Source organism: Asterias amurensis, chromosome 4, assembly GCF_032118995.1.
Source record: "Asterias amurensis chromosome 4, ASM3211899v1".
Lineage (NCBI taxonomy): Eukaryota > Metazoa > Echinodermata > Asteroidea > Forcipulatida > Asteriidae > Asterias > Asterias amurensis.
In genome coordinates, this window is record NC_092651.1 from 17,641,770 (window position 1) to 17,666,451 (window position 24,682).

A 24,682-nucleotide genomic window follows, 5' to 3' on the forward strand; every position below is an offset into this window, starting at 1 on the left:
TGCGTAAATCATCAACGATTGAAAGTTGGAAGCATGGAGGTAGAAATGAAATAAAACAAAATCAATGTATACTTTTGACTTGTTTATATATTTTGTTTATTTATTCACTTTTTATCTATTTTGTCATTTATGTTTAATTAAATATGTTTGTTTTTTTTTTTGGGGGGGGGGGAGGGCGGGGTGATGCTGTTGATTGTTTGTATAATCACTTTGTAATAATACAAATAATTTGTATTGTGAACAGAAAGAATGTCTCCATAAAGTTGTTGAGTGCCTGGAGCTATGAAGTGATTGTGAGAGTACGGACTGCAAGGGGAAGGGCTACGGAGGATCATGGATCCCCTCCATGGGAGGATCGACCATCTGGAACTATTTTGACCAGCCACCCGGTCCCTCCCCCTCCCTGTGACACGTAGTCCCACTATTGCTATGGCAATACTTTTTTCCTCAATACATTTTTGGAATATATTAGTTGTATCATGCCTTCTTCTATGGTCAATGAGCAAAACTTGAATATCATCGAGCTTGAAAGAATTGGGGGGGGGGGGGGGGGGGCTAGGGTGCTGCTAAATAAATTACCAGAATTCTGGGGAGCCATTAAAACGTGTCCGTCTCGGCTGGCCATCTCACTGGTGCCCGTGACAGTGTTTTAAGACGATGTGGAAAACAGTGTACCAGCTATCTCTTCACTCTCATCAAAACAACATTGGAGAATCAGTGATTGGTGTTCCTGTCTAGCTGTCACTTTTTTTGGCGTTTGTACCTGTTTAACAGTTTCCAAATATTTTTGAATAATACCACTACAAGCAGGAAGCCGTTCACATTTAATCTGAGTTGAAATATATCATTGCAAAGGTTTAAATATGGCAGGATACGGAGGTGGACAGATGGACCAACAAGGATTTTTCCAGAGTTCGTACGATGAAAACCAAGGGTACGATATGGGGGCAGGGCCCGGTGGTCAGCAGCAGGGGCAACCACAGCAGTATGCTGGTTATGAAGGACAGGAGGGGTGTGTATATATAAGCCAATATAGTTAATATCCAACGTTGGAACAACCAGAAACAGGACCACTGTGTTAATGTTTTATGGGCCATGTTTCCTTATAAAACTGAATGAAATTGAAAAACAATTTAATAAATGTCAACCACCAGTCCCCACCGTACCACTTCATTCATTCATTGATGATTGATTGATGACTTTATTTAAAAATTAAATTATTAAATATTATACGATTTGGATAGTGAAATGTTAATTTTCTTGTATAGATAGATGATGTGCCTTTTGGAAGTGGTCCAGCGTTCTACTTTCTAAGGTTTTACTACTTATTCTGAGAATTTCTGTGTGCGTGTTGTGTAACAACATTTAAACACACTTGCGATCGCCACATCATCGAGTACACATATAAATAATGACTGACCATAAACTTAACCAATCATGTATGGTAATAAACGCAGACATTACTGAAATTTAGATTTTCAAATTTGATATCTGGGTACTCTAAAACTTTAGAGTGCTTCTGGACTTAAATTTCCACTTCTATTTAAAACTAAAAGCCAGGGCTAGCCTCAGCATCCGTGTTATGCGTTCCTGTACCCGCACACTTTGCGCTGCTGCACATAGTACGACATTACTTAGGAGTCTCCAAACTCCTAAGAGGAACTGTACTTGAAGGACGATAGTGTACTACAATTAACTGGTTCTTAATTTGATGTATCCATGTTGCCATGTAGCTCTTTGAACATTTATTCAGTATTCAACGATTGTTTTTCAGTTCATACGGCGGCGGATACGACTACAGCCAACAAGGTTATGGAGGTCAGCCGAACATAATGTCACCACAAGCTGCATACACTGGGGAGATCATGACCCCTGAACCTTTGCCCTCGGGGTCAAGCGGCTACACAGACAGCTTCGATGATGAACCACCACTTCTTGAAGGTACAGCCTCAAGCCCATGGCCCAATATCATGACAGAGCTGTATAAGCAGCAAATGTTGCTGAACAATTTCCTGCTTAGCAGAAATGAGAAGGATACCAGGCACAAAGTGTACATGTGACATGGTATCTTGGCTGGTAACTTTAATCTGGTAATCATAGTGTTGCTGTGCTTAGCAATTTTTTGTGCTTTAGCAGCTCAATGAAATTGAGCCCTGATATGCCAGAGGCAGTAAAAGTGTCAGTTCAAAATGGTCAGATATAAGTGACATCATTGTGAATATAAAAGAAAACCCGAATGCTAGATTTGTATCATCTGCATTTTTCTGTTGACGCAGGGTGTAACTGTAATCCATGCTTTTATACTAGCATGTATTTATCTGACTTACACCCTTCCATTAACAATAATAATTTTATACCAAAACCATATTATATAACAAAATACGATTTGTTTTTTCTTTCAGAGCTGGGAATCAATTTTGAACACATTTATCAAAAGGTAAGTAATTTAACAAAAATGCTATGATACTTGTTTAAAGTACGATCAGTACATTTTGTGATCAAACCTGTCACATCTATTGACTGTTGCAGTCATTTTAAACATCTTTGTTTCAGAGGTTGATCTTGTTATGAGCTGAATGTATGTAAATGTTATGTTTAGTTAGGCTGTCTGAAACTCTATAGTGCTCTAATCGATTTGGATTAGCGACTCTGGAGCCCCTTTCTGAACCTTGTGTTATGTATTTTTCTCATCAGACGTTGACAGTCTTAAATCCACTGAGGGAGACAGATCCAGCAGCCATCCATGACAGTGATCTGGCAGGACCTCTGGTATTTGCTCTGGCATTTGGAGGCACTCTACTATTGGTAATATAATAACTTAAACTTACTCTAAAAGCCTTAGTAAGATTTGTTGAGCGATCAAAGAAAAAGACATATGCACCAACATAGTTGTTTTTTAATCCTTCATCACGTTGTTTTTCTGTTTTCTTGGATGTCAGGTCGAATGTCTTTTCGAGGTCTTATGTTTGAGAAGGAGGTACTTCTCACTCAAATAATAAAAAGACTTCAAGCCAAAGCCTTTTAGTAGGCATCTGAAAGCACACATATATGTGCAACAAGGGTGTTTTTTCTTTCAATATTCTCTGGCAACTTCGATGACCAATTGAGTCAAAATTTTCACAGATTTGTTATTATATGCATGGGCTACACCAAGTGAGAATACTGGTCTTAAACAATTTCGCGGGTGGCCAGTGCCTTTAACAGATATTTTCCTAAATAATTTAGTTTTGATTTAAATGATTTTGTTTTGCTTTTAAAAAGTGATTGATAACCAAGCAAGTACCATATACTACAGTCTCACCAGGTAATAATAAAAATAAGAAGAAATACTTACAGCGCAATTCAGTACTGCAATCTCTCAAAATACAACTGCGCTTTACAAAACAAATAAACAAATTTATACAAGAGAAAGCAACAAAATAAACTAAACAATATAAGATTACAAAAAAAGATTGAGTGAACAGGTACTAATTTCCAATCTCTTACTCTCCTCCCAAACAGGCCGGTAAAGTGCAGTTTGGTTACATCTATGGTATCGGTGGTTTAGGATGCTTCGCTATGTGGATGTTACTAAACTTGATGAGTATTACGGGCGTTGCAGTAGGCTGCATTATCAGTGTGCTGGGCTATTGTCTGCTCCCTATGGTTGTACTCAACTGTCTGGCTATTGTTGTTTCATTAGAGTAAGTACTTGGACAAGTCTATCATTTCTATAAATCTAGCTAATTTCAGAGGTGGGGGGAGGGGGTGGGATCAAGTTATACCACTATTTTCCTAGTGCTTGCTGACCTGAAATTTCACAGAGGCAATGTTAAGAGGTTTGCTACAGATCAATGGCTTGATGATGCCCATGGCAAGTTTTAGTAGAAATTAACTTTCCCTTGCTGACCTCTTGCTGACCCCTTGCACCAATGTCACACATGTTGGTGTCTGCCACGCTTACTATTTTGGGAGTCAACGGTAAGCGTATTAAAGCAGCGTTGCCTGAACTTTGTAAGGCACTGTAAAACACACAGGTTTATTGACTCTCAAAATGGCGCAACCAAGGTTTTTTTGAAGACATCAAAAAACAAAATCAGATTAATAGGATTATGGGTGATTTGACGTTCATTGAAAGTTGTGACCAATGAACCCCATAGTGTCAGTCTTGTCAATCTTGCTCAAATTAATGTTGTTTACTTTTTTATTTGAAGGAGTCTTTTTGGTACGATAGCTTCACTGGTGACCATAGGGTGGTGTAGCTTATCGGCATCTAAGCTGTTTGTAACGGCGCTAGCCATGGACTCCCAGCAACTCCTTGTGGCCTACCCATGTGCCCTCCTCTATGGAGTCTTCGCTCTTCTTACAGTTTTCTAAATTTTCTATTGAGACTAGTGCCCAATTTCATAAAGCTGTGAAGCAGAAAATACTGCTTAAAAAAATGCTGAGCAAAACTGAGTGGACACTAGTTGCAACAATGCCAACTTTATAGATTGTTGGCTGGAAACCTGTTTTTGCAAAGCATGATTTTCCTGTGCTTAGCAGGTTGTTGTGCTTACAGGGTTTATGAAAGTGGGCCGAGAGACCTTGATCATGGTGCCAGCATCTTGTTCTTTCTTCCATTCAAACAAAGGTTAAACCAGAATGAGCTTGGAAAGAAAAAGGGTCAGGTTCCTTTTTGGTATAATGACAACCATATGTGTTACTGTTAAACCATACAGGGAATATAACTGATGGCTGCAAGGATGGCAAACTTTTAACACATGAATTAAGTCCAAATATGATAGCTTCGCAGTGGCTATGGCCGGAATACCGAAAAATACCATTCTTCATTGTCAAATCCAAAGTTGCCTGATTCAAACACAGCCAGACACTGCTGCATGGCACTTGATAAACATCAGTTATTTGATTAAATTTGTGTATTATTTTCGAGGGGGGGGGGAATATGAAAGTTTTGAGGTATTCCTGTCAGTTCCAAATGCAAATTTTAAAACCTATCTGAATAAGTTACACATTTTAGGACAAATTTGAAATGAGTTCCAACATTGCAATTAAATAGTGGCCGTTTTTTTGCTGTTAACAGCTATGCAAAGAGTTCATGTTGTCCCACTTATGTACATGTATTCAGATGGCATACGAGTAGTTTGTGGTAATTAATTTTAACACTCTTCCATCATCAACTTCAACTATCCGTTATATTGTCTACAAGTAGTTTTATTTTCATGAGTTTACACTCTACCATGATTGACGACTACAATCTGTTGTAAATTGAGCCTTTTAAAATTTGTATTGGGTGTGTTTTCACTTGCAATGGGTACTTGAAACTGCGAAGGGTTAAAATAACTTTTGGAACTGAGGTAATGAAACAATTTTAAACAATGACCATAGAATTGTAGTGTGCAAGAAGCCGCCATTTGTGCCTGCAATTCAACCATTATCTTGGTAAAAAAAAAACACCCAAAAAAAACTAAGAAGCAGACTATGCAATGATTCTGTTCATTCAATCCGACTGGGGTAGTCCTTTTTTATGGTTTAGGAATCAAGAAACTTCCAACTACAATTGCACAGCTGATGCACAGCTGATATGCTTTAACCTTATCAGAATACAAGATTACTTGGTAAACCTAAAAAAAGCTAGCATTATGCCGTTAAATTATTGACTTCTTTTGTTTCTCTCATAGGGGGGGGGGGCCTTTGTATGAATATGTTTTTATTGCAAATGCATTTTCCAAATAAAACACAAGTGTTAATCCGCAACAAAGTTATACTGGTCCTTGCGCATAATTATACACTCAGTACTGAAGAAGGTTTAGCTAATGACACAACTTTAGCTGTAGTATTTCTTACATTTGTGACAGTTGTATTTTGACTAAAAACTAAAATAAACATTTGTGGAAAATATGTAAACGGGCAAGGGGATTTGCAAATTTAAATTAAGAATAAATTTATTTTGTTTCTAAAAAAGTAACTTGCACTGTACATACACAAGTCACCATTATGTTGTCTTAACATGCATTAAATACATGTAAACTATACAAATGACTCCTGCGTATTCATTTGTTTTTTTTCTGTTCTCTACAATAATTTTGCAATACTTGGTTTGATTAAAATGAGGATGCAATTTCTTGGCGAGCGAGGTTTAAGTGGTTCTGCTTTTGCAGCAGCAGCAGCAGCAGAATTATGGAATAGTCTTCCGGACACCATAAAACAAGCTCAAACAGTGAATTTATTTAAGACAAAGTTAAAAACACATTTATTTTTGCAATAGCCTTCAGTACTTCTTTCTGTATCAACTAAATTTTCCTTTTGTATTTACTTCACATCTCTATTAACTTTTACTTCTCTTTTGTTTTCTTCTCGAAGCGCATAGGGACTTCTCTGTGATTGTGATATGCGCTCTACAAAAAATTGGTTCATTATTATTATTCTTATTCTAATAATAATAAGCAAGTATGCTAGTGGCTGGATCAAGGTGCTTTACAACATTATTATCCCTGTTCATCTTTGACTATTCCTCAAACTTTCTGGGGAGCATACAACCCAAAAGCTAAGGGGTTAATTTAGTCTAACACAATACTATCTTGGCCCTCACAGGTTTCCTGATTATACACCTAGGCTAAGAGAAGCAATGATGGTTAAGTGCCTTGCTCAAGAGCACAAAGTTTAATGACCGGGAATTGAACCTATACTCAGGTGAATAGGGCTTCAGAACTCAGGTCCGATGCACAGGCAGCTCAGCCACGACTTGGTTAAAATGATTCTTTGAAAATACTTAGTAAGCCATGTGTTCTGAAACTACATGTACTTGTCATGAGGATGTGGGTTTGAATCTTTACTGAAACAAAGCAATTGGTTCCACGAATCTGGATTTAGTTGTGATCGACTTTTGACAGTAAAAGCAACATGCGGAGAGTAGGGAAACTGGAAAGAGTGTGCCCAAAATTGGTTAGATGGAAAAAAATATATGTTAGCAGATTTTCACACAACTTTAACATGGTATGAAGATGGTCAAACAATTTTCTAGTTCATCTGATAACCGATTTAACTCAACTTTCACAGGTTTGTTATTTCATGTTATTTGATTGTTGGGCAAAATTAAGTGCTGACACGCTCTTTGACAACTACCAAAGTTGTCTACATCCTTCATTTAATTTGAAAGTTCAGTCTTGACAAAACATATCAGAACAGTGATTTTTTACTTTAAAGGGGTCAGTTTATTTGCTAAGAAGAGAGTAAATTATAATATAATACATATATTGTTTAAATTGTCTTTTTCTTTAGGAAAGAGAGAAAAAAAGCTTTTGCTTCTTCTTTTTCCTACATGTTAATGTCAAACTTTTTTCTATTTATTGTTCATTAACTGGATCCAGTCTTCCTTTATACAACTATTATATGTTTTTCTGAACAATGTTAGCACAATGTATTGGCTGATGTTGACGTGAAGTAAATGTATCTCAAATAAAATATATTCTTCTAGGATCCAAATGGTCCCGATAACGACATGAATGACCCCATTGAAGACCACAACAGTTGTAGGTAGTTTGCACCAATATAACGGTCACACCTACTGCAAATTGACACACTCACTGACAATGTCCACACCTGCTGAAAATGGCTGCAGCAAAAACCTATAGTGCCATTCCGGCTCCAAATTTCACAGTCAAGGCATCAAGAGACAGCATTGTTAATGTTGCCTCAAAAACACAAGTTTGTCTACCATTTCTTCAATTGAAAACTACCGGTACTCTTTCACGGGCATAAGCCATGTAAGCCTCAAAGAAATTGATACAAAATCAGCCATGTTTGAGTATTTTGGTAATTAATGTTTTTGTAGTGATACAAAAACATTGTTTATGAAGGATTCTACACATCATTTGTAAAACCCTTCAACAAAGCATGAAAGTACGTGCTCAGACCATAATAATGCATGTTAACACAGATTAAGTTTTATACTTCTTCTTTCATAAAACATGAAAATAGATGTCATTGACTAAAAATAAATTCAACATAAAAACATTGTATATGGAGGATTCTATGTACATGTAAAACCCTCCCAACGAAGCATGAAAAGAACATGCTCAGACCATAATAATGTGAGGACATAGATTATTTTTTTTTTATTTCTTCTCTCATAATCCTGAAAAAGATGTAGTTGGCTAAAAATAATAGCTGAGAGATTTTGAATTCTTTGTAAGATTAGCGTCTCTTCGATCTCTTTATCAAGCAATCCCTGAGTGCAATCTGTGGAAAGATGGACAAAAATCAAGGAATTAAAATTATTTCATTTTATTTATATATTTATTTAAAGCGATATTTATCCAGGGTACCCATCCAGCACAGATGATTATTTGGGGGCTCTCACATAATATAAAAATTACATCAAAGACAAAATACAAATAATCACAAGGGAAACTTACTGGGTAAATTAATGCTTCTAAAATAATAATAAATCTGAGAAGATTTTTACAATCTAGAGTACCACAAAGTGGTTGAACTCTTTTATTTACAAGCACTGGAAATAACAATTAAAGTGTTAACACATGGGAATAACAATGATCTATAACCTTTTAAATAAAAAGAGCAAACTTGTACAATCCAAGGCACTTTACGGCAGGCGTGCGTTTGAAACTGTTGCAACACCATATCCCGCTTAAAGGCACTGGCCAATATTGGTAATTGTCAAAGACCAGTCTTCTCACTTGGTGTATCTCAACATATGCATAACATAACAAACCTGTGAAAATTTGAGCTCAATCGGTCCTCGAAGCTTCGAGAAAAAAACACCCTTGTCACACAAAGTTGTGTGCTTTCAGATGCTTGATTTCGAGACCTCCAATTCTAAACCTTAGGTCACACAATCAAATTAGTGGAAAATTACTTCTTTCTCGAAAACTACGTTACTTCAGAGGGAGCCGTTTCTCACAATGTTTTATACTACCAACCTCTCCCCATTACTCGTTACCAAGTAAGGTTTTATGCTAATAATTATTTTGAGTAATTACCAATAGTGTCCACTGCCTTTAAAATAACACAAGTACATGCACACAAAACAAAGACACTCCATTTTTGCATGGACCATTTTTGTGGAAATACGTTTTTGCAGACCAAGATAAAAATATTTTTGCACTGATGTAATGATATCAAACTTCACCTGTTTGTCTCTGAAGGAGCGCTTTGTCTTGGACTTGATGTTGTATTTCTGTTTCACCATCATGAATGGTTTCTTCTTGCTCTTCTCTTTGTTGGTGGTGCTGGCGTTGGGGTTCATTCGACCCTTCTTGGAGCCAAATTTCTCTCTACCCTCCCGTCCAGCCTAAGTACATAAAATAAAAAATTATATTTCAAAATTATGTTTTAGGCACTTAAAAAACCCCTGATTAAAATGGTTTTGTGTAGTTATTTTAAAGGTTGATAATCATTTCATCAATCAGGCGAGTTCAAATGAGAACTTAAGAAGTTTTTAGAGCTGCTAAAAATTATATGCCTATATATCCTGTCAACGGTTTTAGGAATCAAAATGTACACAAAGTAATTGACTTACAAAATGGTAGAAATGATAGACGCGCATTCTGCATTGTGCATGCATGGGGTCAATAGGCTTGTGGGTGTATGAACTTACCATGACAGTAGCTAACCTTGCTTCTCTGTCGTGCCTTGGTCGACTCTGAATACCTTCTATTCTATTTAGAGACAGAACATCACCACTGGAGAGAAAACAGACGAGAGATATGTTTATTTGCTGCTTCATTAATGATCCAAACAACAGGAGGATCCTTTCAAATTAAAATCCATTAAAAAAATACATTTTTACACAATTACATTTGGCTATCAAAACTTAATTGAAGACAATTACACCATCTAAATGTAAAAGCACTAAAAAATATATTATACATACATGGTAATTGTAAAATCATTTTCAGAGATGAGGTTTGAATACCCACCACCCCCCCCCCCAAAAAAAAACAACAAAAAAAACAAAACAAAAAAACAAATTACGTGTTCTTTTCAAAATTTTACATTACAGCATTTGTTTATCTACTTCTATTTGTATAATCTTTATGATAATGAAACCATGAGATCAGCAAAAGCAACTTGTGTATCAGTAGTCCTTAAGATACCTGTGAAAAGGAATGATCAAGAGGGGTTCACTTTTAGATATGGGAAGGAAATCCAAAATAAGGTAAAACAAACGCAATCAGGTAAAGGCTAAAAAACGCAATTCACAAACAAGGTTTTGATTTGAGGCATGATTGAAATACAGGTCAATTTTTCATTAAGCCAACCTGATCCCTTACCTGTCTTCACTGATTTCTACGTGTTTTCTCTTTTTTCCCTTGGATCCCTCCATCTGCTTGCTAAGCTGGTGTATCTTAATATCCTAAACACAAACACACAAAATTAAACACATAAATAGTGAAATTCTTCAGTCAAAATATTTGTAAATTTTTAACTCATGCGATTGCTGTGACACGTTACTTCTATATACATCTAAAATTGAGAAAGTAATTGTACTTTTCCAAAAACTATAATTAGACCCAGTCAAACATTGTAAAAAGTGGCATACACTAATACTACAATGTACCCTCATTCATTAAGTGTGTATTAACCATGTTAACTTGCCGAGCAGATTATGTGCTTTTGAGAACTTGTCTTGCTGTGTATTCTTCTATAGATTCTTCTAGAGTATATTTTTTGGAATACGGGACACTTCACTACCACAGAGCGAGTTCTTAATCCTAAAACTCTTCTTTGAAAAAAGACAATATACCTTGCCAAACGGATTTTGAAAAAAACGTCAAGAGTGCTAACCTTGAAGTCTTGTTGTGACAGCAGTCTAGTCTGGCTTATGGAAGTGGCTTTGGCTTTCTTCTCCTCAGCCGTTAAGCTCTCGGCAGGATTGGACTCTGGGGTTTCCCCTTCTTCATCTGAGGAATGAACGACGTCGTGCCAGCTCCCATCAGAATCAGAATCACTGTGATCTGAAGCATCTTCGTCTGAGAAAACAAAAACACGAACCGTTAAAACATAAACAGTTATTTAGTTAAAGATATGTGCAATCGATCTGTAAAGTTAATAATGATAATATTATTCACAGTAAAATGAAGAATGTGCCATCACATGTGATGTTAGGGTAGTTCAAAAGAGAAGGACAAAATAATGAGGTATCAGAACTTTGCAATCACAAACAATAACATGCATACACTTATACAGAAAATTAATTACCTGATTACTCACTTACACCGTAACTACTTTAGAAAACGTACCAATGTATAATTCAAGAGAAAACAACACAAATTCCAAGTGATTTGAGTCTGTTCAATAAAAATTATGAGGACATTTTTCTTTCACAAAATGAAATAAAATAACATAGAAATAATACCAGACACACAGTTTTCAACAATAAAGGAAAAAGGACACAATTATTTAACTCTACTGCTACTGCTACTTTTTGACAGTAAATTTGGGTAGCTCACACACATATAAATATGCCAATTGAGTATCACAGAAACAGTATTTGGCAAGGTGACAGAATACAATTTAAAACACATCTCTCCTTTACAAAACTAACAGTGAGCAGACCCGGAATTACATTTAGGCAATGGCCTGTGTTGCCCCTGGTCTTGGCCTTGGTGCCCTCACAAAGATGAACTTACAGGCTTAAGTGTCAGTGTACAGTAAGCCAAATCCGATATGGCGGCTACGGCTATGGCTACGACTATTGCTAAGGGTGTTGCTAAGGACGTCCTATATCTCAACGCATGATGATGCGGAAATCTAGCCGTAGCCGTAGCTGTAGCCACCAATTCGGATACGGCCTAACTTTTCCATGTGCCACCAATGCTGTATGACATTTTAAGAGACAAGACATACCTCCTTCTGGGGTCTCTTCATTCAGCACCTCAGCGCCTGGAATGAAATCCTGGGCTACTGACTGACCGTACTCCTTAGCCCTGATCTCAACACTATGCTCCGTGGGTTTGCCCTGTGAGCAACGGCAAATATAAACAAGGAATGGAATCAAATATATTTTAAGAGTGCATTTGGTTGATTCATGGTACAAGTGGAGATTAATTGCTACTTCTGGCTCTGAGGAGAAAATGAATCTGAAGGAGAAATTGAAGTCATGTTAATAACAACAGGGCTTGAATTTTACACTGAATTGCAGGCCTGCATGAGGACAGTGCTTTGGGGCAGTAAACTCATGACCAGATAAGTCCGCCTGTCTTGTGTTGTTAAATTGAATAATAATACCTTTCTGTGTGTTCAACTTTGAATATGGCAAATATATAGCTCTTATAAATATAGTTCTAAAAAGGCAAGTCTCCAGGCAGATACTTTAATATTTTTTTGTCTTACCCTATCTCTCTTATGCAGCATCTCAGGATTAATGCTTCTGAAGAGCTGTATAAGAGACCTAGCAGCGTGAACTACTGCCTTGTTGCGGTATGTCTTGTACTGCACTAAATCTTGAAGGAGGTCTGCACCCATCGCCAGTGGACATCGACTGCAGATTTCACGCACTGCATTCAGACTGTAACCAAAATAAAACAAGTATATAAATACAAAATCAGGATGTTGACAGTTATTTTAAAAATTCCATATAAATTTGCAGTCAGACCATGAGCATTCATACATGGTGAGTAAAAAAGAAATTGCAAAATGAGTACCTTTCTTAAAGTAGACATAACTCCTTTTAGGAATTATCAATTTCTTTCATTCGTTTTTTTCTTCTTCTAATAAGCAGGAGAGAGTTCTTGTTAAATTTATGTCGTACTGAACTTTTGAGTGTCATTTGTTTGTCTTGACAAAAATCACCAATCCCGGTCAATTTCTTTTTGACTCATCCTGTATTTCGAGCCAAAAATGTGAAGCAAATTTGGGTGACACAAACAATAAGCTTACGCTGGTTTCCACGATTCATAGTAAGTATGAACCAGACTTGGGCGTTTTACTTTTCACCTGTGTGGACCCAAGTTTTGTATTCCAGATCAATGCCTTATTACAATATCATTATTAACATTGGTTCATTTCTTACACTTAAAAACATGAAGGAATGTACAGTATGGTGACCGATAGGCTGAATTGCACTATACAATGATACATAAACTAGGAGTTAAAGGCAGTGGACACTATTGGTAATTACTCAAAATAATTATTAGCATAAAACCTTCGTGACGAGTAATGGGGAGAGGTTGGTAGTATAAAACATGGTGAGAAACGGCTCTCTCTAAAGAGCCATAGTTTTCGAGAAAGAAGTAATTTTCCACGAATTTGATTTCGAAACTCATCTTAAGTCACAGATTTTCCAAGGACTAATTTAGTTGCGTCTGTTTTCTTTCAGTGGTTTTTGGTTTTACTGCGCCTTGAACACCCAGCAGTGTGGATCTGGTACATGTACATTACAAGTCTTTATTATTATTTATTTATTATGATTATTACTCACCCAACAGCCATGACGTCATTGGAGTTCCTCTCCGTGACAAAGTTATTGACGATCGTCCTGACCATGGTTTCGATAATGTCTGGTGGGACTAGCTCATGCGTAGACTGGGCAGCAAACAGCAGTACCTTGGTCACCTCTGTGCAACAAGTGTTTATTGTAATTAGTTTTTAGAATGATTACCAAACGTACAGCTTCCATTTAATGGCACAGCTGAGAAACAACCAAAAAATAATATCTTCCTCGGATGGGATTCGAACCCACGACCTTTGCAATTCTAGACCAGTGTCTTACCAACTAGATCAACAAAGTTGTCTTTCAAGATATTAGTAGCTAGAGGCAGTTCGAATTGCAACGATTTAATAGATGTTAGATTTGTTGATAACCACATTATTTTGAAGTGAAATGTTTCTCAAAACGCTTTATATTTTCAAAAGTTGTTGTAGGCTTAAAATGGCACAGCTGAGAGATCAAAAACTATATCTTGAAAGACAACTGTGTCTTGAACACCCAGCAGGGTGGATATGTGCGCATTACAAGTCTTATTATTATTATTATTATTATTATTATCTGGGAGGAAAAGGGATAATTCTAACCTCGTTGATGTGGTTGTACAAAACGCTGCAGAAACGGGTAGAAGTTGAAGAGGAACAGCTGATTGATTCCGACCAATCGGGAGACCAGGTTCATCATCATCAGTTTGACCTCAAACCTCTCATTGGACGATTCCAGCTGCCTGAAAAGCTTCTCTGCAAAATCTGATTGGACAAAGACAGAAGGCAAATAGTGAGATTGTAAGAATAGTACAGGCTTTAATGGCATATTTGTCTGGAAACCTACTCAATACAAGCAGTGTGATGTACACAAATCATACTCAAGTTTACAGTAGGTGAAAGAATAAGCAACAAATGAACCAAATGAGATTTAAGTTCCCTCTTGATGATAGAGTGAGCATAGAGAAAGGATCGTTTTGGAGCAAGAGTGGCGTCAACAATTAATATGCACTGACCATGCTAGAGCCAACACTACTTTCAAATGTTTTCCAAGCAAAAAAAATAAAATAAATATATAGTGTTAAGGAATATGAGAAAAATAGGATACGTACAACTTTGCCATTCAGCTTGGCTTGTATAGTTCGCCCTGCTGCCACGGGCAAAAATAAACAGTACTTTATGACTAATTCAGATGCCTGATATTTTGTTCATGTAAGTGCAAGACAGATGACCCTTTAATTGTTATTATTCTACTTATTAAACCAGGACAAACCTATACAAATATTAGAATATGACAAATTGATATGAAGATGAAAGAAAAAGTAACACAAAAAAGACAATATGAAAACAATTAAATATGTAGATCATGAAAACAATTAAATACGTAGATCAATAAAAACATGTTATAAAATGGAAACATTTAATCAACAATGGAAACAAATAATTAAAAAAAGAGTTAAAGACAACGAGGGGGTCAAAAGCGATGGAGTGAATGAAGGCAGAGCAAGCAAAGAACAAAAACCAAACATGTGACAATTGCATCCGTGTTGCCTCCGTGAAGTATCAGACCCGCCGTCGATTTCACAAAGAAATAGGACTCGTCTTATGTCGAGTTAGGATGAGTAACTCGTCATGACTTAGGATTAATCTTAAGGTCTGCATGCTACAGTGCAGGGTTGGGACTCAACCTAAATCCTAAGATTAGTCTTGAGTTAGGAAGAGTTTTGTGAAATCGACGGCTGAATTCAATAATATTTGTAGAATTAGTTAGTAGAAACAGTTATATAATTATTAAAAACATTTCTCTATCAATGTAACTCAGATGAAAATAAAAACCTACTTTGAGGATCATGGATGAGGTGAAGTGCTGAGAAATTGAAGACAATCGGTTTGTTCTTCTTCTTGTCTTTCTGTAAAGAAGACAACAAATAAACTTCTGGTTATAATCAGCAAATTTAACAGTCAAATTTTATCCTAATATTTAGCTTTCATAAAATGTAAAAAAAGAACCTTTTTAGTGTTACAAATCAATTCAATTAAATCACTTACCACACTTTAAACCACATTTATGTTTAAATCAACATGTCAAAGAATTTAAATTTGTGTTTTAGATTTAGTGTTATTATTCCTTTTATTGATCAACAATTCCAAGTTTTGGGGGTTTACCCTATACTCCCTAATTGATTTATTTTTCTTTACCTTAATAATTCTGAGAGCCTTGTCAGTCTTCTTCTTTCTCTTCCGTGTTTTCTTGTTGATTCGCTGTGCCATGAGAAGTGTTCTTGGTGTTGGTGCCTCATCCTTAATGAAAATAAAACACAAGTTAAACACATTCAGGGCCTTTCCCCACATTTCCTTTCCTTCACAACTCCTGATTGAGATAAGTCATAATAAAATAGTAATAAACTTTATTTCTATAGCGCACATATCCTGTGCTCATTCCGCTTGACAAAAATACAAATAGGACTAAATTAGAAATAAATGGACTAAGAAATTTACAACACTGTTCTTACAAACAAAATCAATTAGTACTTGATAAAGAAAAAACAAGATAAACAAACTGCAGTAGACAAAAATACAAAACAAGTATGTAAAACTATGTGAGAAAGAAACAAAAGAATAAAAGTTTTGTCTTGCTCATTTTATCTGAACTAAATTCCACTCCGAAAGAGTAGATATTTCTGTGTTTAGGAACCTAAACATACATGTAGATGCACAGCCAAACATACATGTAGACTCCTAAAGCCTGGTTCATACTTCCTGCAAATGCAAAGCATATTTTGTTGTCACATGGCTGTTTTCACAGCTGTTTTCATCTGTTGCACATCGAATTTCTGACATCTAAATTCGAACCGGGCTTTCATGGCTTTTAAGTACTCCTTCTACATAAAAATGTTTATACTAAGGGCCTTAAGTACCTTGTCGTTAGATACATGTGCTATATAAGACTTTGATATTATTATTATTACAATGGCCCTGGTCCTTTACAGCACCGAAATAAAAATTGTCACCAAATAACAATTACCAGAAAGAGAAACAATTTTTTGCGGTGCTTACATCAGACTCGCTGTCGCTGTCATTTTTGTCCTCAGCATCTGAACCTAAAAAGAACTTCAGGGCAGCAACAACAATCTGTAAAACAGGGAGGATAAATAAAATGTATTTATGATATTCACTTAGTCAGTGTCTGTGTGTATTATATTGACTTATGAGTATTGTATTATATCTGCCAATCACTAGTGGCATAAGCCCATCAGCCATTAAAAGAGAACAATGATGGCATTAAGTTGCCATACAGCATTCACAAGTTGGATCCATAAGCTCCACCACCTGACCACAGAGCAAATCTCAAATCAGAGACTAAAGTCTTAAAAGCTGCTTGCAAATCGCCTTAAAAATCTGTGGGCGCCACACGCCAATGGGAAGAACATTAGTCAAAGTCTACATCAAGACTGCATGGCTACATCGATGGTCAAACCAAGCCCCTAAGGCCACTTGGATGTCACCTGCCCGGAGCAGCTTGGTATCGATTCAACAGCTGCCGTACTAGTTATGGTCGACTCCAGGCAAACAGGTTTCAGATGGGGTTGGCCGCAAGCCTAGCCTTTAAGTGTTGAGCTGCCCTCCAAACAACTGCCCACATCACCAGTGACCGCATTTTTTACACTTGCCTTGGTGAGCAGTCACTAAAAAAGCTAGACCATCTGGCCACAATTGTATATAATATTATTATTACATTTATCCTCATTGCTGAAAGCTTAAGACATCATTCAAGGAGTTGAAATGATCAAGAAAATCTCACCTTTGTTATCTTAGAGAAGCAAGCTGTAACGATGACATTGACTGTTTTTGTGTCTCTCCTGCAATGAATAAAAAAGTTGTCATCAAGTCAAGTCTCTTGGTCAAGTCCCAAGCCCTTAAGGTCAAGCCTGAAGACCCTCAGGTCAAGTCTCAAGTCACCCAGATCAAGTCTCAAGTTTTTCAGGTCAAGTTTAAAGACCCAAGTCTCACAACTCGCTGAGCAACTGATTTAAGCCCGGTTCATACTTCCTGCAAATGCGAATGCGATGTGAATTTGATATGAATTCGACGTCACAACCCTTCTTTCGCTACGATATTCGCCAGAGAGTTGAACACAACTCAACTTAGTGCCAATTTCGTTGCGAATCTGTGGCGTAAACATTAGTATCGCATTCGCAGGAAGTCTGAACCGGACTTAATAACCCCCAGAAAAAGGGAAATCTTGAGGATGAATTTCGGTACCATCTACATGTATGTATTGGGGAAATGAAGCATAACTTGGTAGTGCATGTCTGTGCACACTACACAATAGACTGTCCAGGTGAAATTACATTTCAGCAGGTCAACTGACCACATAAAAAGAGGCTCCTAGATTGTTTTGGGCCTAAGAAACGTCCACTGTTAGCTAGTGTGGGAAAATTTGGCATGTGAATACGTCATCCGTTATGAAGTAGTTAAAAAGAGGCTCTGTGAAATTGGGCCGGGGTTTCAGAAAGGTGACATTCTTACCAGACGTTTTTTCCATAGAGTTCCACCATGATATCCAGAGACATCTTACCAGCGGCTGCATTACTGTCCCTCAGCATTGTGTACATGAAATTCTGAAGAGTCTGTTGTGAAAATTATGAGAGAAAAAATAACCCAAAACATTATCACTCTAAAACTTTTAGAGTTCTTCTACAAACATTTCCCCAAGAAAGGGGAGAGGTTCATGAATAGCAGAACTGTATTAATAAATGGAATAGACACAGAAAAATAGTTAGCGTCCTATTGTTTCGACTCTAGCAGAGTCTTCCTTGATTTGCATTTATTCAGTGTCATATCTGCTCAGGTATCTTCAGGCCTGCTTGTCAAAGATTTAAAGAAATAAACAACCTAAACATCCAGTGTGTAACCCTTTTTGTGGGTTACCACCAACAGAATCTCAACATCCCTTATAGACAGTGGACACTATTGGTAATATTGTCAAGAGCTAGCCTTCACAGTTGGTGTATCTCAACATATGCATAAAATAACAAACCTGTCGAATTTGCGAGATAATAATGAAAGAAAAAAAACCCTTGTGTCACGAAGTTGTGTGCTTTCTAATGCTTGATTTCGAGACCCCAAATTCTAAACTTGAGGTCTCGAAATCAAATTCGTGGAAAATGACTTTTTCCTCGAAAACTACGTCACTTCAGAGGCAGCTGTTTCTCACAATGTTTTATACCATCAACCTCTCCCCATTACTCGTAATCAAGTAAGGTTTTATGATGATAATTTTTTTGTTTGAGTAATTACCAATAGTGTCCACTGCCTTTAATAATAATACAGAATTAGTATAAAGCACACATATCTTAGACACTAGATCAAGGCACTGAACAATAAAGAATAAAAACAAAACAAAGTTAATGATCTATGAACAGTTCAGTTTAAATAGTTTCTTAAATTTCATCATTGAGTCAGACTAGCAGACTTCTGGAGGGAGTTGGTTCCATAGGTGGGGAAAGCGAAAACCAAAGGACAACCACTTTTTTTTTTACAGAAGATAGAAGTAAGTTTTAATGTGTCTTGAAGTTTATAGAGTTGGCGGTCGCAATGAAAAATGGAGAGAAGATTGTTGAGGTAGACAGAGGCTGAGGAGTGAAGGCATGTCCAGACTTCATATAGAACACTTACCGTATTGACTTTGTTGTCTTTATGCTTCTTGTTGAGTTTCTTAATATCGTTGACGATGTGAATATACAGCATCTTACGTAGCAGCTTGTCCTGGCATCGCAGCAACTCAAAGAACAATCCAAGGAGGCTGGTGGGTTGAATGAGTCCCTTGTTACGAAGCAGGATCAGCCCCTTGCAGAATGTCTGGTAGTTAGTGAAAAAGATAGAAGTAGGATTGAAAATATTTCATGGTGGGGGAATAATTAGGTGAGGTTTTTGGTAGCACTATGTGTAAACCTCTTTGAGTTTAATAATTGGTTCAGAAAAGAACCGATGGTTGACAACTCAACATTTCGATCAGTATGCTCTGATCATCTTCTTGAGAATGCTGGACTTTGTTGCTAAATGCTGCATAAGTACTGCATTTGAGATTAACTGGCAGTTGGGCCGCGCTCCATGGTGCATGAAGGCAGGACCAGGAACAGAATAAGGTTGACTTAGCTCGGTGAAAAAATGATATAAATTTCAATGACTGTGGACAATTTATTTATGAGAGGCCAGACTATTTTCACACTCTCCGTCTCTATTTCAGTTGAATTTTAGACCTCTATCTGTATGCTATTTACATGTATCTGTCTACACCTCCAATAAACCTACCAAGTCAGAATCCTTTAAAATCCATCTCATAGTTAAGTTAGAAATTGATTCAAACTACTTGTACCATCTCTTATAGTTTTTTAACAGGATTGTTCTTTTGTGTCTTTTTTGTCCTTCAGGGCAGTTCCACGGGGTCGGACGTACATTTCGGACACTTTAACAGAGTGTATTATTACAGTGGTATAAATAAAAGGAATTTTTATTCTGGATAGAGGTATAAGGCAGTCACTAAAGTTATTTTATCAAAAAATTATTCATCCATGTCTTTGGATATACATGTAGACGCCATTCGCCCAAAACACCATGGTGTCGGACGTACTCAGAGAAACGCCTTTTTATGAAAACCAATATTTGTAGTTCAAACTCTGTGATGTGTTTGAACTTAAATGCAATTTTTTCTTATTTATGGATTCATCAGACCTCTGTCATTACACTTTACCATAAAACATTTGGTTTTTAAATTTGAATTTTAAGGAACGGCATTTAATATATTGGTGTCGGACGTACATTTCACAGTGTCGGACGTACTTGTCCGAAATTGCATTCAAAAATAGGTAACAATCAGTTCAACTTTTCACTTTTGTTATAAAATAATGATTTAATCTACCAATTTGGTGTTGTAATATCAGATTAAATCATTATTTGTTGAAAAAAGTGGTTTAATTGTCAAATTATACCACGTTTTGAGATCAATAGAAACAATGTGCATATGTGTAATGCAACTTGTACATGATGTACATGCGTATCCTTATGCATTGCTGTGGCAACCAAAACTGGCAAACACCCAAAATGTTGCCCAACAATGAAAGATATGAGTCTGCAAAATAACATTTGGTCCAAATATATTGTAGATTGGACTTGTGTTTAAAAAAATTAAAGTTTAAAGTTCTTGGTGGGTAACTGTTGCCAAGGTCAAAGGTCACCAAGAATTTTGGTGTTAAATGTTTTGATATTTTCTCTCCAGAACCAACTTTAGAGCATTGTCAACAGTTTACTAAATGAATGAGAGCTCTATCCTTGCTTGGGGGTTACCACATGTACCTGAATTTAACAAATATACTGCAAAAACCAAGCTTTTCTTATATTAATTATAAGTACCAGTGGGTTTTGGAAATGGAAATTAAAATTTTCTGCGGATTAAAATTATTGTGTTTTTAGCAGCCAGTAGAAAAAAGGGGAATGAAATACACTTGTTTTGAGGCAAGATTTGAGTGATTTGAGTGAGAGTTACCCTAGGTACCAATTTATAGCATTGTATGATATTTTAAAGGCATTCAAAAAGGCTTTCACATAATTATTTTGGAGGTGTCGGACGTACTGGTGTCGGACGTGCGAACAAAATGCATGTCCGACACCAGGATTTTGTACGATTAAGAAGATTTTTTTTAAAGAAATAATTCCATGGTTAGATAGAGGGCATCAATTGTGCTTTGTAGTGTAAATTTGAAAATTTTCTGCCCACGGTTGAAATAGGGAGATTAAAATATTCACTATTTTGGTGTCGGACGTACATCGGAAAAGTAAGTTTCCTAAAATATTGAATATCATAACATTTTGAAAGAAATTTTTAATTTTCTTTTCCATCATTGTGTTGTTACTATAGCAAACTTCAAACAGGTGCAAAACCAAAACAAACACTATTTAACCACAGTAAAAATTTTGATCAATTTGGCAAAACATTATTTTTGAGCCAATTTCACTATTTTTAAAGTATTTTTTCAGTCGAAAATAGCACTTGAGCCGCTGAATATTTTCAGTAACAAATTATATTTTATTAAAATTCATACAATTAGCTACAAAATGATGCCTCATTTGCCACATTAGTGCCGTTTTGAAATTTTGGCACTGAGGTTTACATTTCTATGGAACTGCCCTTCAGGGTCCCTTGGGTCTCAAGCCAAAAGCATTAGTGCGTTGGGTTAGAGTACATTTTGATTTGATTATTTTGTGTAATCTGTCATATACTAAGTTTTCACAAATATTTTGTTTACAACTTCCTCAATCAAACAAACCATGAAGGCCGCAAAGAAAAGGGGGGTAAACAAGAAGTTGAGGAATGTTACCATTCTCATCTCTGGGTCCAAGACTGTGCTGTGTCTCTGCAGTAGATCAATGAGCTGCTGAGGAAACTCTTCCAGCTCCTTGGGGTAACATTGAGATATCTGCAGGAAAAGAGAGCCAGAAAATAATATGAAAAAAGTCCAACCACCAGTGGGTTCTGCTGAAGATTGTTTAAGTGGCAGAAAAATGTTTTCCCTAGATCATGAAAATAGACTAAAACCAAAAATATGGCTTTGTAAACCATATTTTTTATGGGGAATGTAACAATCCTTGGCTACGTGTTCTACAAATGTACTTGATTTCGAACATTAGATGGATTGCACTATGCATCATCAACTGCCATTTTTTATGTAATTTCGATGTGAAAAGTGCACGCGTGTACACGCTGTGCGTGACTCTTGTGCACTTTTCACGTGTAAAATACATTAAAGATGACGGTCAATGATGCATAATGCAACCCATCTACTACACCACTTGACTCCATACCTGACAGAAGAACATGATCAACTCTATGAGGTTCTTGGAATTCTGTGTCGGTTTCAACTGGAAAATCTGTAAGTTGGACTCATAGTGGCGAAACTGTTGAAGAAACTGTAAAGGAAAACCAGAAAGAAATACTTAGTCATTTGTTCGTACATGCTTTGTGCTAAAAACATTCAGATAAAGATTCATAAACCAGCCAATATGGAAGTATGGAACATTAGGAATGAAAAATAGGCAGTTCCATATTACATGTATGACAATATTTCATAAGTACACGTTTCACAACACAGGCTTACTTTAAAACACAATAGTGAATGGCAACAATATGCTAATAGAAAACCATTTTACAAAATTTTTAGTCAGGTTATTATTTTGTCCTTACCATGAAGGAAAAAATTACTTAGAGACTTCAAGAGGAAGAAAGTCTGACTTGGTTTTAGTGGTTAGTGTTTTGCATGTGCGGATTTGTTTTTCAGTTTTCCCATTGGCAGTGTTGGCTTGGCGAAGCTAAAATAAGGAACATAAAAAAAATCAGACAAGAAAATTACTCCAGATTTTAACCCTCCAATAAGTCACCACAATGACAGCTGGTGCTGACTTATTAGTTTTTCATCTGCCACATCTGGAAAAAAAATATATAAGAATCAGACAGGAAAATTACAGGAAAATTGGCTTGGCGCGATCGCCCATTCCCGGTCTCGCCGTCAACTCCTCCAATAAACATTTAAAATCTACAAAAGAAGAATAGAACTGTAAAGTATCAGCTCAAAGAGCATTCGCGTAAGTTTTAGGTCGTATTTCGGAATAAAAATTGAGTTTTTTTCTCGTGAACATTTTTTCTCGAAGCCGAAAAACTGTCGGCCGCCATCTTGCTTTTTCACAATGATTAGTCTTGGCCCAAGATGTCAATGATTGGTACTTTTTTTTTATCAACACAAAGTCGTTTTTGTGAATGAATTTGTACCGAAAATCATGAGAAATATGTAGTTTAGCCCAGACTTAACACTTCCGTGGCCCCTTTTTATAGATTTTCCATGTAAATTTAATGAGTTGACGGCACGAAAATGAGTTGACGGCGAGTTGACGGCAAGTCGGCGAGTTGACGGCAAGTAGTAGTCCCGTACGATCGGTCGAACGCGAAAACCTTTCCGTGCCCGATCGGCTGATCGCGCAAAAAACCCTCGTAGCGCGTTTGGTCGATCGCGTAAAGATGTTCACTGCACGACCAATAGATCTTTCAATAGCGCAGTGCGATCAACCGATTGCGCAGATTGACAGATTGCGCCCAACATATTTATCTCAGAAGACCCCAGATCAAAAATTGAAGTTAAACTGTCGCCAAAAAAAAACAATTAAAAATAAATAAAAATAATCACATAGTTTGGTATTTTATTAATTAATGTTTTGCTTTTTAATGTTTTGATTTGTATGTAGCAACCCCTGTTTAGAATTAATTTTAAAGAATAGTTTCTTATTAAATTATCTATTTAATTATTATTAAAGGAAAAGTTTCCGTTTGGCGCCACCACTTTTTCATTCGATATGATTATGAAACAATTCAGTATCCAATTTACCTCAACAATGGGATATATCCCTTTTTGTAAAAATGATTGAAAAAGTGGTGGCGCCATAAGGAATGTTATCCTTATTTTATTAAATTATCATCAAAGTAGCTAAGCAGGTCAGTGTTTACTACTGTAACCCTCCCCCCCCCCCCCCAAACTGGTTGATGGTACAGCCATCATGCATTGCAGTGCAGCAGTGTGCACGCAGCAAGCAAAATATTAGCGGATTCAGGATTTGAGAGAATTTGCGGTGTCCAGGCAGACAAATGAACTGTTACCTCTTCAACATACGACTCTGGGTCCCTCTTGATTAGATTCTGCAACTGCGGGAGATTGTTGGGAAGTTGATTCCTATTTCTGTCACTCATCTTGACTTCTTTCAGTGACAGAATTCCTTATTGAATCGTGCCAAAATAAATTAGACTAAGAAACAATTCTTGCATGCTCCGCACGTGGAATTGTATGGCATTCATTTACGTGTGTTGAAATAACCAACAAGGCTCATTTTTTATTTCCCGTTTAATGTAACGTAATGAAGTCTGGTAGTCAAACATTCAGATTGTACATTTTTAGCCTAAAGAGGGCGCTAAATTTAAAGGACGTTATATTTAGGAATATTTCAAACTGTTGATTGGTCATTGAAACTAATTGATGGGGAGCGATACCTTTAATGTTTAATGTCAACATGAATGATGTGGACGGGTGATGTGGCGGCGCTCTTGCTGTGTACATTTGAGTTTGATGCTGTGTGTGGAACAACTACGGGTCCTACTAAAAGCCGACAACAAGCCGACAACGCCGACAACAAGTCTATAGCGCCGCCAACACGCCGCCAACAAGTTTTA

The 24,682-nt window shown here is 36.7% G+C and overlaps 2 protein-coding genes across 3 annotated transcripts; one reads left to right on the forward strand and one right to left on the reverse strand.

Annotated features, from left to right (window-relative positions):
- Positions 1 to 704: 704 nt before the first annotated feature.
- Positions 705 to 6,019, forward strand: LOC139935881 (protein YIPF5-like). 2 transcript variants are annotated; one of them, XM_071930494.1, is made up of 6 exons: positions 705 to 1,012; positions 1,775 to 1,941; positions 2,403 to 2,437; positions 2,695 to 2,805; positions 3,502 to 3,683; positions 4,194 to 6,019. In XM_071930494.1, the coding sequence occupies exons 1-6, from the start codon at positions 864 to 866 to the stop codon at positions 4,354 to 4,356; spliced, it is 807 nt and encodes a 268-aa protein (XP_071786595.1). In that variant the 5' UTR covers positions 705 to 863; the 3' UTR covers positions 4,357 to 6,019. The 2 variants fall into 2 exon arrangements, with proteins under 2 accessions (XP_071786595.1, XP_071786596.1); XM_071930495.1 differs by having other exon boundaries at positions 705 to 934.
- Positions 6,020 to 6,136: 117 nt separating this feature from the next.
- On the reverse strand, positions 6,137 to 24,281 carry LOC139936502 (protein SDA1 homolog). Its single transcript, XM_071931333.1, has 18 exons — positions 24,116 to 24,281; positions 22,276 to 22,380; positions 21,792 to 21,890; positions 19,093 to 19,275; positions 17,944 to 18,044; positions 17,216 to 17,273; positions 16,471 to 16,545; positions 15,613 to 15,714; positions 15,254 to 15,323; positions 14,017 to 14,178; positions 13,424 to 13,559; positions 12,337 to 12,511; positions 11,851 to 11,962; positions 10,789 to 10,973; positions 10,275 to 10,357; positions 9,599 to 9,683; positions 9,131 to 9,292; positions 6,137 to 8,220 (listed from the first exon to the last, which is right to left on the reverse strand). The coding sequence occupies exons 1-18, from the start codon at positions 24,203 to 24,205 to the stop codon at positions 8,176 to 8,178; spliced, it is 2,028 nt and encodes a 675-aa protein (XP_071787434.1). The 5' UTR covers positions 24,206 to 24,281; the 3' UTR covers positions 6,137 to 8,175.
- Positions 24,282 to 24,682: the final 401 nt, after the last annotated feature.

What these genes read in the sequence shown, in the direction of transcription:
- LOC139935881 (XM_071930494.1), top strand. Translation starts at nt 864, where the DNA reads ATGGCAGGATACGGAGGTGGACAGATGGACCAACAAGGATTTTTCCAG. An exon ending in GGTTATGAAGGACAGGAGGG is followed by an intron (nt 1,013 to 1,774) that starts GTGTGTATATAT and finishes ATTGTTTTTCAG; the next exon opens with TTCATACGGCGGCGGATACG. An exon ending in TTGAACACATTTATCAAAAG is followed by an intron (nt 2,438 to 2,694) that starts GTAAGTAATTTA and finishes TTTTCTCATCAG; the next exon opens with ACGTTGACAGTCTTAAATCC.
- LOC139936502 (XM_071931333.1), bottom strand. Translation starts at nt 24,205, where the DNA reads ATGAGTGACAGAAATAGGAATCAACTTCCCAACAATCTCCCGCAGTTG. An exon ending in CCTCATCCATGATCCTCAAA is followed by an intron (nt 14,179 to 15,253) that starts GTAGGTTTTTAT and finishes TTGTCCAATCAG; the next exon opens with ATTTTGCAGAGAAGCTTTTC. An exon ending in TGAAGAGACCCCAGAAGGAG is followed by an intron (nt 10,974 to 11,850) that starts GTATGTCTTGTC and finishes TTGTTTTCTCAG; the next exon opens with ACGAAGATGCTTCAGATCAC.